General features: G+C 34.5%; 1 protein-coding gene across 9 annotated transcripts in view; it reads right to left on the bottom strand.

Annotated features, from left to right (window-relative positions):
* Bclaf1 (BCL2-associated transcription factor 1) overlaps positions 1 to 16087 on the bottom strand; it is a 32157-nt gene that overhangs the window by 4172 nt on the left and 11898 nt on the right. For 5 of the 9 annotated variants that reach the window (XM_005390476.2, XM_005390474.2, XM_005390475.2 and 2 more), the window contains 8 exons: positions 14492 to 15400; positions 12682 to 13347; positions 12374 to 12543; positions 10037 to 10142; positions 8850 to 8934; positions 6332 to 6507; positions 5058 to 5238; positions 3981 to 4127 (listed from right to left, as the gene is read on the bottom strand). In XM_005390476.2, coding sequence (XP_005390533.1) covers positions 3981 to 4127; positions 5058 to 5238; positions 6332 to 6507; positions 8850 to 8934; positions 10037 to 10142; positions 12374 to 12543; positions 12682 to 13347; positions 14492 to 15400 — 2440 coding nt within the window. Of the gene's footprint in view, positions 1 to 3980; positions 4128 to 5057; positions 5239 to 6132; positions 6205 to 6331; positions 6508 to 8849; positions 8935 to 10036; positions 10143 to 12373; positions 12544 to 12681; positions 13348 to 14491; positions 15401 to 16087 lie in introns of those variants that run through there. The other 4 variants (XM_005390477.2, XM_005390479.2, XM_005390478.2 and 1 more) reach the window with 4 other exon arrangements.

Here is a 16087-nt window from a genome sequence, read left to right as displayed (position 1 = left end):
AACACAGCATCAACTCTAAAGTTTGTAGGGACTGTTCTGTTTTGAGGTAGTATTTACACAATATTCTATAAATTTGCAAGAAAATGCAACCAATTTTTGACTAAAGATATTGCCTTAAATCTTAACAGAAACTGTAACACTGGGTGGCCTAAGAATTTATTTCCTCATTTTAATAAAGGGAGACACCCTTGAGGGAACACAGAAGATAGCTTAAAAAAAAAGTACCTGGCCTCGTATCTGACAAGCAAGCATTGAATGGTATTGACAACGCTTCTACAGTGCATGTATGAGTAAGGCATTGTTCCAAGTATTTTAATTGTACTTACTCATCTAATCCTCCCAACAACCCTCTGAAGTACTGTTACAATACTTGTTTTGATTTAAAAATTGAGGCACAAAGACATTAATACCCCTAATAACCATACCCACAGGGTATATTTCCTAGGCATCTTAGTGGCAATAATAAATGACTAGCCAATCCTGACAGCAGATTTAAAAACAGAAAAGGCAGTGGGCAAAGCTAAACACCAGAGTTAAACTAATTATTACTTTTTCCTTTGGGTGACAATTTTTTTTTTTTTTTTTTTTGAGACAAGGTCTTGCTATGCCCTTCAGCTAACCTTTAACTATGTAACTATGTAGTCCAGGTAGGTCTCATGATGCTCCTCCTGCCTTAGCCTCTGAGGTGCTGAGATTACAGACATGCGCCACTACGTCTGAAACTTGGTAAAGAAATATTTAGAAGGAAGAGGAGTGTCCTTCAGAGGGTATCCCAGCAGCTATTTAGATTTTGTTTTGCCAGTACCAAGGATTACACCAAGCGCCTTGCCCATACTAGACAAGTGTTCTACCCCAGTCGTCTTCTAAATTTTTGAGACAAGGTCTCTCTAAATTCCCAGGCTGGACTTCAAATTATCATCCTCCGCCTCAGCCTCCCCACCAGGTGGGATTTCAGACATGCACAACCACACACAGCGTGAGATTTTTGATACCAAACATACTTTTTCCTCAAATTCTTACCTCTAAGATTTCAATTTCATTATAATTTTAGGAATTAAATTATTTCAGAGATGACAAAGGGCCAGAAGTTAGATGTTTACACCTATACAAAAATATGTTAACAAAAGTCTGTATTAGAAGACCTTCTGAATCCTCTTATCTCGTCTCCATAGAATGTTGAAATGGCTACCAAAACACCTGTCCTGACCCCATACCACCACCAAGGACCTTCTCTCCCTCAGAATACAACTCAACACAGAATACTTGTGTACTTCTGTACTTCCTCACCTGCTCCTGCTCGTCATACTCAACCCTCCATGGAATTTCAGGTTCTCTGATTACTGAAAACATTATCACATCTATGTATAAATTCAAGTCTTGAGATAGGAAATTTCATAAAAGAATACAAACTCCAGAGGCCAATGCACAGGTTCAAATCCTGACCCCATTCCTACTAGCTACTTCAATGGCTGTAGCTTTTTTAATCTGTAAAAACAATAGCTCCAACACAAAAGGACTTTAAAGTACTAAATTAACACATGTGGAACATTCAAAACAGCATGCGCTCTCATACATAATGCCGAATAAATGTTAGCTATTTATTACTAAGTATGTATTAATGTTTCACAATATGGGCAAAACTTCTATGCTGGTTCATTATTCTAACAGAAACCAAAGGAATATTTGGTTTTGAATCTCATTTTTTTCTGAATTTTTTTGTATTTCTATTCTCAACACTGTCTGAAAAGCCATCTTTACATAAGATGCAAAGGATTTTAAACTCTATAATGTTCACACAGTTCACAGTTGCCATTTCAACAGCTTATAGAACCAAAATAATTAACTTTGAGAAATGATCTATAGGGAAACAATTACTAATATGCTAGTTTTACTTAATATTCTAGTGAACATCACTGTGTGATAATGCATTTTATATACAGACCAGAATTTGGAAATACAGCTCAAAATAGCAATGTGTAAATTACTACTGCTGCTTAAAAAGTAAATTCTTAACTCAGTAATACTGACTAATTACAAGTCAATCTAAAATAACTATGTCTCAATTTAAGGTGAAATCTATGATAGCAGATATGAAATCTATGATAGCAGAACAGTATTATGTAACTGTTCACTTCTCATTCTGTCTTAACCTTTTGCTCTTTCTCACTTGGTCTACTTGTCTGGCATTTCAATATTATTTCTCAACCCAACTTTAAAATGCTAGTCTTTTAATTTTTCCTTTTTTCACTAGGTAATCTAATCCTGGTTTTAGCAGTGACCAATACGATGGTTCTTCAGTTTTGGGTCTAAATCTGCATTAACTATCCAGTGGGTACCTCCACTGGATTTCTCCTGGTCACTTTTTTTTTTTTTGGTACCGGGAATCAAACTCAGGACCTTGCACTTGCCAGGCAAGCACTAATGCCACTGAGCTATATCCCCGGCCTCTCCTGGTCACTTTAAATTCAACCAGTCCACAACAGAGTTTTATACCTTCTTGTATCTTCATCTTCATTTCCTAGAACCAAATTTAACCTCCCCGTAGTTTCCGTCTATATTCCCCTATCTTAAATTCCTTCCCTAACTACCAAAACCCAACTAGATCACCGCAGGGTCTCTATAAATGCTTGTTTTTCTCAAATGCAGTCCATTAGCTCAGGCACACTGTACCTCTCCAATCTTCTAACAACTATGCATTCTCCACACCTCCAATTAAAATCCGAATTTATTACTAAGAATTATGGCCTTCCACAATCTGACTCCTGCTGCTTCCCAACCTTATACCAACTACCTAACCCCCTGCCTACTAGATTTCTCTATACTATGTTGCCTCACCCCTTCTGCTATCCATAGCACACATATGCCTACGTTTTACACGTGCAAGATTCAAGTTTCACTCTCTTTTGCAAAAGTCCACCACTTTGGGAAAAAGTACTACATAAATTCAGTTTCTCTTATGACTAGTCTAAGCCAAGAATTGGAATACTCTCACAACTGTCTTTACATTCTTAGTACCTAGCATAAATAGTAGCCTATTAATTTATACATTCTTAGGTCTGAAAGTAAATAGATTTTTAAAATTTTTCTGTAACCATCAAATGTTTTTACCTTCCACATTAGTCACTTCAAAATACAGTTTTCTAATCTAATTAAACAGATTTGCCGTGAACATTCAGGTTTACTTTTAATATATTCATAAAGTCAAATGAATGACAAAATCCTCTAAACCTACATCTATTTTCTTACTTGTTCTCATTAAGCATCTTATTTTCAACCTAACCTCTGACCTGAAAAGCTCTGACAAAAATGAAGACCTCTTGCTAATAATTTTGGTATTTCAGCTTTGTCTCTATAATGCAAGATAAATCCATGACAAACTACAGAAAATTATCCTTTATCTAGAGATCCTTCAGAACTCACCACCTCTAGCTTTATCCTTAGAAAATAACTTCAGAGGGAAAAGAATACCATCACTAGGAAACATCAAATAGTGAACCCTGCAACTTTTCCAAACAGAATTCTGTGGCTTCCTTTTATTCCAATAAAACCTGACAGCTTTCTTGAGATCCTTTACTGTACAAAAAACCTGTTTGTCTTTCATTTAAAAAACAGCTGTAATGACAGAAGGAACATCTTAATGCTAAGTTTCTACAACTATCACTGTCTTACAGGCAGATAACATAGGTTAAGCTTAACTACAATATAATGTTCTCTCAAAATGGGGCCATCATATCAGGTATATTTTTAGTTTACCCTGATTAGCCTATACATGATGTCAAGAAAGTACTATATAAATAAGACTGAAGGGACCAGCGTTTTCAAAACTCCAAAACCTCTGAGTAATGATTTATTAAAAAGGTCTCCCCCATGTTATGGTGAAATCTTCCACTTTATAGTTGATTATCTGTACTCAAAAGTAGTCACCTACTATGTTTTGAAATTTAAATCAAACCACATAAACACAGATTTCTAACACCCACCAAGAAGTACTTCTTGCTCTTTGGGGTATATTCTGGATCCCATTCCTCTTCCTTCGGTCTCTTTTGAAAAGTAGTATTTGAGTTGTTTGGACCAGTATTTGTCCCAGCAAAAACTCCTCTGGCTCTTCCTCTGCCTCTAATTCGAAACTGATTAACATTAACAGAGTTGTTTAGTAATACAATCAAAGGTAGTTACATGCAAACACTAATTTTACTGCAGTAACAACAAAACAAAATATTTATGTCCTACCTAAAATCTCGATTTTATAGCCACTGAGGACAATAAGGACAGCCATTTTATACCACAGGCCAAAAAAAAAAAAAAAATCTACTCAAAATGGAGTAGGTTAGGAAATGAATAATCAACATGTTAGGAGACTGCACTTTCATGGCTTGAACCAAAAATTTGAAATAATCAAGTTTCCCCCTCTTTCCCAAGCCAAAAGAATAGTCTAATTGCTTTGAATTATCACAAGAGCCCAAGTGTTCAACTGGTATCTATTATCACATGAGAAAAGCTCTTTTTTCTAAATGACCTAATTAATAAACCCTATACTAATATCCAACTACGTATCTCAAGCTAGAATCAAACTAGAAATTAAAGAGCCAAAAAGATGTACTACTACGAAGTCATTAAATAGCTATAGCAACTTTATGGAAACAGGGATTGGTATGCTAGGTAGAATAAAAAGGAAAGTTATGATTTATATAACTGATATAAACAAGGACTTGAAAACATACAAAAATGAAAATAGTTGTAATAGAGACAAACATAGGATGTTTTAATGTTTTAGACAGCTTTTCAAACAATGATTAAAGAAATAGATATCAATTTTTCTTACTCCTGGGTCTTTAAGGACTATGATACTGATCTGAAAGTATGTAACACTTCAAGACTTCAAAATGGCACTTCTTAAGGCAATACTTAAAATACCATTTCATTTTTCAAGACTAATTCTGATGTTAGGAATAATAACCTGCATGACAGATAATCTCTAAATCACATTTAAATTTCCCTTTGTTAGTAATATAAGATAAAATCCTATCAAATGATCAAAGATAGTTTTAACCACTTACAAAGGTTCCTCGTGGTCGGCTAACTCCTGCAAAGCCAGAGTATTCTTTCAATTCATGGTGGGTTTTAAATTCTTCTTCTCGTTCCTTCTTACTCTCCTTTTCTTCTCGAGAACTGGGAGAAGAAGGTGATGCTGAAGAGGACGAAGATCGAGAATGATCTTGCTCTCTACTTTTATGTTTACTGCAAAATAAAACAAAAAAGTTCTATTTTTAAAAACAAAGAACTCTGCTGAATCTTATAATAAGAGGGATATTTTTTAAATCAAAAAACTATCCCCTATTAAGATTACATATGTAAAAATTGGGTGTTAAGCTTTGACACAGTCTGTTACAATTCTCCTTCAAAGTCTGTTTGTTTTACATCACTACTATAAAACATGCTATGGCCTGCCAGTTATAAGCTAGTAATCTGTAAACTTCAAGAATGAGGTTCAGTTCTTCAATATTTTTAAATTAACTTATAAGATCTTTTGTTATTTTAAAGAAAGGAAAACAACACCAGGAAAAAGAATTTCAAAAGGCCAAGGTTCAAAATACTGCAGAGTTTGTAACACGTTGGGTGAGAACAGTTTGTATGATTTGGGCCATAATACCATTATAGAAAATGAAAACCATATGACATTACAAGTACCAGTCATAAATTTAGAAACACGAGTAAAAGCCACCATTTACCTAATGAACAGCAAGAAAAATGATTATCTATAATACTTTGCATTCCTATTATTTATTTGACTCTATGATAATCAAATTTACGTGATTCTAATACAAAACTTGAAAAGGTCATACCTGCAATAACTCTTACCACTGCTAAAAGTATCCATGGAAACATTATTTTGAAAGACTAATACACATTGCTATTTCTAGGCCTTCCTCCCCCCATTTTTCCCATGTTAAACCACTAGATAATCAGTTTAAAATTCTTGTACTCTGGGTGTTATGAGTTGAAAAAGTGCGGAATCAAGCATAACGAACCAAAGTTCTTACACAAACTGTTTCTAGAAATGCACTGCATTGAAGTCCAACCTCCTGATGTAGCCTGGATAATAGGACACATTAATTTGTCATTTTTTTTTTCAGTGTTAGCTTGCTATTCCAAAGTTTTTGTCCTCATCCACCATAAGCCGTGTAAAAGACAAATACATTTTTGCTGTAAAACAAATAATTTTAATTGTTTAAATTTAAACATTCGATTACATAATCAAAATTGAAAGCAATTAAGCTGACAATTATGGCTAATTAGAAGCTAAAACCTAAAAGACAATTTTTAAAATTACCTGTCATCTTTGTAAGATTTGTATTCCTTGTAATCTTTTGGAGTTTTTTCCTGCTTTCTTGATCCACTGGATTCCCTGGAGCCCTTGGAATCCCCTCGTTCTTTACTTCTTTCTTTTCTACGGCGGTCAATGTCATGCCGAAGATCAGCCGAATCACACCTTAGTTTTTTATCTCCCTATAAAAGACATGTAAAATACAGATCTCAGAGAAGAAATAGAAAAGAAACATAATGAGATTTATGCCAGTTTCTAAACTGGCATTTTAGTATCAGAAAAGAATGGATCAAGTACTATACTCCCATCATCCTTAGTTTAAGACCCCAATTATTATTACTAAGTATTTGTGTACAAGTGCAGTGAGACTGGAGAAGTTATTAAAATTATAACTGATTATCTTGAAAATTTTAATATTTAAAGCACTGCATAAACTTTTGTACAGTAAAATGTTAAACATTTTCCACTCAAAACATCCTTATTAACTATCCCTCATCCATCCTAATTGCTTTTTTAAAATCCTGAACAATGACAAAAACTTGTAATCTACACTGGTGCTGTAAATGTCTGCCTAAAAAGTTAAAGGATCCTAAAGTAATGGTTCTCATTAACTAAGCCTCATTATCATCAACTTCTTCCCAAATAAGCTGACAAACCCAATTAAAAAAAAAAAACACTTCAAAAGAGTTCTGCAATTTCCGTAACATGCAAGTGGAATATGATTCATGAAACCAATTGAGGTTGAACAAGGGTCGAAACAATGCCAGAAAGATATTATTCGCAATCCTGTACTCAGTATCTTGGGCCATATACTGCCCTTTGTCAATTCAGGTATTGCAACGGACATTAGTTTAACTGGGTCACAATTCACCTCCTTCTTGTTCCATTGCTTTTTCAAATACTATATAATTTAGGAAGATGGAAAGAGGCATCTAGGAATGAAGAGAAATCATACATCAGTAAGATGCTAAGCAATGTGGACATCCTTGCTACTATTCAACAACATGAAGTATTTATTCTGGGAAGTCTAGGTATAATATTCATTGGCATTCATAAAACTGAAAGAAAAAAAGTACTCTCTGAAAGATTTGCTCCCAAGATAATGAAGAAAAAAAAAAATCTAATCAATAGCATAAAATCTTCCTTGTCACCCAGGTTAAGTCCACAAGTAACAAGTGAAACTACTTTGTAAATTGCCAACTACATATACATTAAATATTAACATGTTAATTATTCATTCAGCCGGACAGAAAAGGACAAAAACCAGTGTCACATTAGCTTGTTCATCTATTCAGTTTCTACTGCTCTCTTCCACATTAAAAATCTGGTATATGAAATGAGAAAATATTCATTGTCATAGTACAAGGACAAACTGAATTATTGCAAAAACAAAATTAACACTTGAACCTGTGGTACCGAAGTTAGAAGTAAAAAGACAAAAAATTTCACTTCTCAAAGTCCTGATTTTCCAAATCAGAGAAATCACTTTTTTATACACTAGATTCCACACCCAGGTAGTAACATGCCCTATTTTTAAAAAGGGGCATACTATCACTGTTAAGGCTTCTAATGTCAACATTTCAAAATAACTCAAGTATTCCACACTATATAAAAGATGTATTCTCATATTTTTATTATAAAAATCAAAGTTCAATTTACATTTTTCCAAATATAAAGAGTACTTACTGAGGGCCAGAATTAGAACCAAGTACTACTTACAAATGTTTTCTAAGCTTTGCAAAACACACTTGCGCCCATCCTACCTTTTATGCACACTTTTATTACCAGATACTGTATAGACTGTCATACATGCTAATCTACTTAGTAAATGTCAGCTATGAATTATCAAAATATGTGAAGAATCCCTGGAATTCCATTCTCAACAAGCCCCACCACGTCTCAAATGTAAAAGCCAATCCATGGATATTCCAACCGTGATAAATACTTTTTCTTCCAAAGTTTCAGTGGTAAATCAGTTCTCAGAATGCTTAATTTAAGTCCATATCTAAAGTGTCCAAAGACATGGGGACAAATTCTGGCTCATCAATCTTAGTTCAAAATTTTACAGAAGCCATAATATAATTTATACATTTGACTTTACAATCTTCCTTTGTTTATCCATACACTGTATTTTCTTAGGATCAATGTTTTCAATGAAGCATTTTTAAAAACTACTCTTGATTTAACACATTATAGTATACCTTAACTTCCTCCAGGGAGATAAACTATGCACAATGCCATAAATTTTATGTTTACAAGTTAAAAATAAAAAAAGTCTGTAAACCCAGTGTGGTGGCGCATGCCTGTAATCCCAGCACTCGGGAGGCTGGGGCAAGAGGATCATTGCGAGTTCGAGGCCTGCATGGGCTACAAAGTGAGCTCAAGGTCAACCTGAAACTGCATAGTCAGACGCTGTCTCAAAAAAAAAAAAGTCTATAAACATTCTGCCTGAAGAACTCCGTTTAGTACAACTTAATTAATTAAAATGAACTCAGAATGAAAAGAAAGAAACTCAAAAACGTACCTTCTGATTTTCTTCTTTAAAAACTCTCTCTTCTCCTGCTAAACGGGTATGCTTCCTCAGGGCACTTGGAGAGATGTCAATTCTCCTTAATGTAAAATAAAGTATTTGTAGTCATGATATTAACTTTATGGTTCTAAAGATTACACAGGATTTCCAATTTTCCTGATACTAGGCAGTTGTTTCTCTCCCAATCCAGTAATTTAAGTTCTCACCCAATCAACTAATTTAACACAGTAAATCTATTAATTTCCTAACAGACAATTTTAAAATAAAAAATCCACTAAGAATGACTTGAAATGCTTTGGAGATATATAAATGAACTTATTTCAGTCAGCAAAAATAGAAAGTCACGTTTTAATTGAATTCTATTGTTTAAAAGCTCATCATGCAATTTTAATACAGCAATTTCCTCCCTGGACACATGAATACAATTACTAGCTCCTAGAGTCCATACTTCTACTGCACTTTTATTGTGCACCTTTCTCTTTTTTAAGCTAACATCAACTGCAAATTCCCAGTGCTTCTTCAGTAATGAGTCACTGCCAAAACCACACCAACTGAGTACTAAGCAGGAGTTAAGATACTTTCTATCCAGTACAACTGTCACCACTATCCTGCAAATCAGACATTATCTTTACTCTGCAGAGAAAAAAACTGATGTCCAATAATTAAATAACATATTCCTGATAATGCAATGAAGCGACAAAGCCAGAACTACCGCACTATACAACTGTCTTGACTTCAATATTTGTACTCTTGTCATGCAGAAGTTTTACCTCTCACCAGGAAGTTTCAGATTTTTGTGGCACTTGTGGTTGAACTCGGGGCTTAAAGCATGTTAGACAAGCACTCTACCACTGAGCTACATTTCCCAGCCAATGCCAAGCATTTTTATTACACAAACTTAGTAAATTCAAAGATTACTCTAGGTCTCCATTTCCCTCCCTCTCAGAAAAAACCCAACTATTTCAACTCCATATTGCAAAATGGTTAAAAGTATTTTAAATTCTAATGATAAACTTAGACCAAGTAAACTATAACTTTTAAGACTTGGAAATACATTTTTCAAATACAAACAAGAAAACTTTTTCACTTGTATTATGATAGTATACTTGCTTTATAATTCTTGTTTCAAGTTTCTTTCTAGCAACACATTTTTATTTTAAAATCCACTACACTACACATACCTGTGTATCTCAGGGCTCTTTTGCCGGGTACTATGTTCTTCAGTGGCTTTCTGATACGAAGTGAACCGCTCGTTTAGGGTCACTGCAGGTGATTTGAAGTATTGCTCTGTTGATTTAGGAGAAATACTGCCGAGTTAGGAATCTTTACTTTAAGAGGGGATTTTCAATTGTGACAGAAGGACATGTAGCAGGTGAGAAGAAAGTAAATACTCAAGGAACCTAGCAGAAGAGAATCAAGTGTTACAAAAAAAGCTCCTACCCTTTCCTTACTAACTTCCTGTATCTCAACAAGTAAGTGATCTCAAAGGTTCTCACAGGTCCGTCAGTAGTACATATAATCCAAGAACAACTACGAATTAAATCAAGAATCTAACTCCATTCTAATGCACTACTCCCTCAAACAAAAAGAAACAACACATGGATGTCCTTATGCTTTGCCAACTGATAAAGAAGCTACTTCAAGTAATCATTTACAGAAAACAATACAGAAATAACTACAAAGATGGACTGAGAAAACTAACAAAATTATTTCATCAAGAACTACATTCACATATCAAAAGAAATGGCTTTAAGTAAAAAATAAACACTGCCATTCAACTGGAAAAATGTATTTAAAATCAATTTACATTCACTAATTACTTCAAACTCTGGCATCTTGGCAAACCTGACAGCACATTTGATATGGTTATCTTGCCTATCTTTGAACAACTTTAAAATTACTATTACTTCTAATGTTTTTAAACCAGTTCAAGATATGCTGTAAATGTAAAGGACGTATAAAGTCATGAACTATGAAATGTTACATTATGAAGCAAGCTATCTGCTTAACAGGTCAACATACATCTGTGTCAACTTACCGCCCAATATCCAGCACATGTCTCATAACCAATCATTAAAACTTGAAACGGCCACTACAAGGGTAGTGCCTCAATCTTAATTCCATGAAACCCAGGAATTTGATCTAGCAACTCAGTTTTTATGCCATTTTTGCCAGGAAGACAGAAGATTCAACTTTGCCTGTATCTTTCAACAGCTATTTTATTTTGAAACATGGATTTTGCCATTTCAAAACATATTCCAGGACCTAGTTACAATGAAAAAGAAAACATCACTGGGCATTTTCAGCTCTGTATTAAGAAAGAGCTGTTCAGATCGGTTGCACAATATTAATTATGAAACATAACTACAGTTCTTTTAAAAAAGGAAAAAAAGGATATGAAAAAGGAAAAATTTATCAAAATCTGATCTCAAAATTCAGCAACGAATTGTAAAATGTGAAGGTAAGTCAAAAAAGGGGTGAAAAGTGAAAAAATGTTAATGTTTCATACTTTACGTACCACAGTAATATGGTCACAAACTGATTTACAAATGTACTTATAGCAAAACAGCAAAACTCTCTTTTGTTTCCATGGTTAATTACAGCCAAAAAAGAAATTATTCACTGTTTTGAGCTATCACACACAAAAGGAATTGCTAGTGACAAGTTTCAGCTATTATGAGCTGTTTTCATGACAAACTTAAAAAAAAAAAAAGGCTTAAGACCAACCAGCCGTGGAGGTTCCTACCTAGGAAAGAACCTACTAAACACAAAAACAAAATTCAACCTAATTGCCCAAAACATCATACCCTCAATCCTTTGAAAAGTACTAGCAGCAACTATGAAACTAGAATTATACACTGGTGAAAACAGAAAATCACTACTTTAAGTTGGAATGGAAATCTTCATCTTTAGGACCTAAAGAAATGTTCTACTACCCTAGTTAATAACTATTCATGTAATCACTATCCAATATGCTTTTAAACTACTTGGACTTTCTCCTAAAAATTCCAGTAAATTTTTTTCATTTAGAATCATTTTTGTAACAAATTAAGTAGCAGAGAAGACACAAAGTAGTTTTTTCAGTAGTTCGCTTTCTTTAAAAATTGAACCATAATTGAGTGACAGTAACAATACTGCCTTACTTTTGTTATAAAGCCATGCCTATAGTGCATTATCACAAATCATAAGCATACACGGTAAGATAGTATTTAAACATTCTTCACTTCAAACATACTGTAATGGCACAATTTAAAAGACTTTTAATACTAAATTCACTTCATACTGTAATATCAGTTTTTTAGAACATAACGCCAACATTTTGATCATTTATTAAATATCTTCATTGAGTCTCAATGCCAACAAGACCGATAATCCCGTCCACAAAACTATTTTTCCAAATTTTTCATAGTATTAATGCACACCTGTTAGACCTGGAGTGCACTAGTAATTAAGCCTAAGTATCCATTTATTTGCATGCAAAAGAAATTTAATACCAATACTACACACATTAAACATACCTTTAACATGATGAACCAAGGACACAATGTGTTGTATAAATGACTCTGAAGTGCTTTTGCTGGCCTGAGGCAACTTAATGTGGTCAAAGATGGATCGGAATTCTTGCTCCTTCTTGACAGAATGGACAAGTGTACTAGCAAGTAGCCTGTCTTTAGTCAAGGAGGCAGGTCTGAAACATATCAGTAACACACACAAACAAAATATACCATTGGTTTGATTGTGAAAATTAAGCATGTTTAGAAAATAATTAACAGTAATATTAACTAACTGCCCACAGATTACTTAGTGAGCATCAATGTGGAATTACCTGTTAGAATCATCAAGAGGAACAGGTGCCATTTTCAGTTTGACTTCAGGACGGTGAGAATCACTGGCTATCATTTTGATCCTAAGGGGACTCTCCTCTCTGAAGGCAGACTTTTCTCGTGCATCCAGATTCTTGTGTAGAGGGGGACTGTAATCAAAGAGGTCTTTGAGCTTTTCAGACTTTACCTGCTCAGGCGACTGTGTTTCTTTCTTTACTGTTATTCTTTCAGAACTTTTGTCTTCTTCCTTGTGCTTATCTTTTGCATTGCTTGGCCTTTCTACTACGTAGCCAGTCTCTTTAAGTTTGTAATTTTTTTCTTCTCTAAATCCATCGCTTTCTCTATTGCCTTTCAGCGAAACTTTGGACTTGTACTTGGATCCTTCCTCCTCAGTATTCCGATGAGATGCAGTAGCAAAATTTTTACCCTGATCTGCGAGGACTGACTTTCTGAACTGTCTATAATCCTCTGTCTCCTCTGTGTCATCCCCTTCTGAATCATTAAATTTCTGTTTTCCAGACTCTTTATCACTGAAGTAATCTAGAGCTTCCTGATCTTCCCATTCTCCCTCTGCCCTCCCCTTCTCTGATCCTTTCTCCTTTGGAGCCTCTTTATCCCTGGTATTACCCCTATCAAGCAGAAATACTCTAGACTCTTCATCTGTGAACCTGTGAATAAGCAAAGAAGGATAGTAACTCTGGATTGCATTCATTATAGATCACTTGCATACTTAATTCAATGTGTTGCCAATATCACAGACCAGCAATGAGAGAAAATAACCTTACCTCTTCAGATTTCACTTTTGAAAATCATTACAAGTATCTATCTATCACTTACATACTGATTTTTAAGACAAAGTCACCTATTAAGACTTCCTGAAGTTTAAAAGTAAAGCCATGCTCACACACCTATTTGGTCACACCCCACAATTCCACACCAACAAATCCAAATTTCTACACAAATCTTATTAATATACAACACTGACTAAATTTAACTTTTGCAGCTAAAATAAATGATAAATAGACAATACACGTTTTTTCTCTACTTAAAATTATCTCAAAATTTCAGGCTATTTCACTTTTCTAACAATATAAAAGAGAGCTCACACAAATGAACTTAATGCAGCTAGTAATATCAGTTATTTAATACTCTGTATGAATCGTAAAATACAAACTCTAGAAAATAATCTGGCAATAATAGGAGCTAAGTATCAGTTTAATAGAAAAACAATTTTAGTTTGCACAATACAGTATAAATAGATACCTGCTCCATCTTCTCACTTCTAAAGTCAATTTATACATTAGTAACCAATTTTCATTAAATTCGTTAGCAACTCTCAGCCTCACTTGAAACTATGTAACTATTTAAACTACTTGAGTCAGAAATACCACTGTCTCTTCTAAAATTAGGCAGAATTTAGTAAACAATGACAGACTATACTACATAAGAATGTGTAATATAAATGCATTACTTATGTAGACAACATTCTAATAATTATAACAGAAAAACTCAATCGGTTCTCTACTTTCTAGCTTTTATGGTTCTTAACATATGTTATGCCTTACACTACTCAATTTATTCTTATTTAATAGTCTTAATTCGGCACTGACTAAAAATGAGTAAAATTAAAAGGAAAATTAGTTTCTATCAAAACACTTAACTTTCAACATTTAACATATGTAACTTGTAAATTATCTCATGAAGTAGGAAACCATGAAAAATAGTTAAATACATACTACAATTTAAAGTTTAATTCTAAACTGAACTGAAAGAGCTAATATTATAATCTAAATTCTCTATTTTGGTTCTTACCTTTTGAGGAACTTTCCAGTCTTTGCAGTTTCCTGATCTCCTCCATCAGGATAAAATGAAGACCGTCCCCTAGACTCATCTCTTGGAGCATTCTGTGGTGTGATTGTCTTTGCAGGGCTTCTTCGTGAGGGGATATGATGAATTGGACTATTCTGAGAAGGACTGTAGCGACTAGATCCATTTCCAATTGAACCAGATCCAGATCTTTCAGGACTATGCTGAATGGAATGTGAATGCTGAGAGGGGGTATTTTTTGCAGAATGGACTGTACTAAGCATGGGGGCATCAGAGCATGATGAACTCTGACTAGGTGGTGTAGCAATAGGTGAAGGACTATGGGGTGATCTGGGACTATTATCGTAAGCAGAAAGGCCAGGCCAAATATCACCAGATGTGGCTGATTTATTAAATTCATCAATAGATTCCGATGGATCATGTTCAAATGTATCTTTCGGTTCTTCCTGTGATTTACTTTTCAAAGGACTCTCTTCTTGGGGTTCCCCTTCAGGTTTTTTGGTTTGTTTTTCCTGAGACCCTCGTCTTTTAGAGACAGGAGATTTGCTATATGGGGATGAAGAACGAGATGAGGATGATCTTGGAGACCTAGAAGATCTATACGACCGGCGAGATCTGCTTCGGGATCTTTGAGAAGAAACTGATCTTCTTTTTGGACTCCTTGAACGTGAACGACCTCGTCTAGGACTCCTAGAGTGCCTTCTATTCCAGACAGGTCTATAACCACCTCGATGATATCTACCTCCTCCTCCTTGATAATACCCTCTACCCCTTCCTCTGTACCCATAAGGTCGTCTCATTCCTCTATTATTTCTGTAATCTCGACGATAATCTCTAGAATAAATACGATCTCTACTACGAGACCTTGAGTACGTCCTGGAACGAGACCTAGAACTAAAAATGAAATAAATATCAATGTGAGAAAAATAAAGTATTCCATCCTACCACCTAAATACCTTTGGATGAAGGTTATCATAAATTACCAGAAGCAGAAATGCATACTATTTTTAAATAACCTCATTCATACAAGTTAGTTTCTAATTTAAAAAAAAAAATTTCTAAGGGCAATAGTAACAGAATAAATTAAAGGCCTTAGGAACAAAGGCAAAGAAAACATGGGGAAGATAATGAATACAATCCCAGTAAGCTATATTAGCAAATTACAGTACATCTAGAGGCTGGCACTTAAAAGTGACACTGCAAAAGAAAACTTAATGGAATGCCACCTTGTACTATAAATGTGAAAAAAGGTAGTCAGCAAAGTTAGGCCTAGAAAATGAGCACAGAAATATCAGCAAGTAATATTAATTCTAAACGGGACACCTGTTTAATTTTTTTGTGTGGCTTCTACTTCCTGTGTTACATTATCTATCACTACTTAAAGAAAATCAGAATTGATAATTTTTCAACAATCAACTCATTATAGATATTCCTCATTTAACAACCTACTTAGCACCTGTTCAGACTTAGGACCCATCTTTCTCTTGGTTCAGCTCTTTTTTTTTTTTGGTTTTTCTCCGGTACCGGGAACCGAACTCACGACCTTGCGCTTGCCAGGCAGGCGCTTTGCCGCTGAGCTAA

The sequence above is a fragment of the Chinchilla lanigera genome, unplaced genomic scaffold, assembly GCF_000276665.1.
Source record: "Chinchilla lanigera isolate Chin_1 unplaced genomic scaffold, ChiLan1.0 scaffold00038, whole genome shotgun sequence".
NCBI classification, from domain to species: domain Eukaryota; kingdom Metazoa; phylum Chordata; class Mammalia; order Rodentia; family Chinchillidae; genus Chinchilla; species Chinchilla lanigera.
This window is presented reverse-complemented; position numbering and strand designations above follow the sequence as displayed.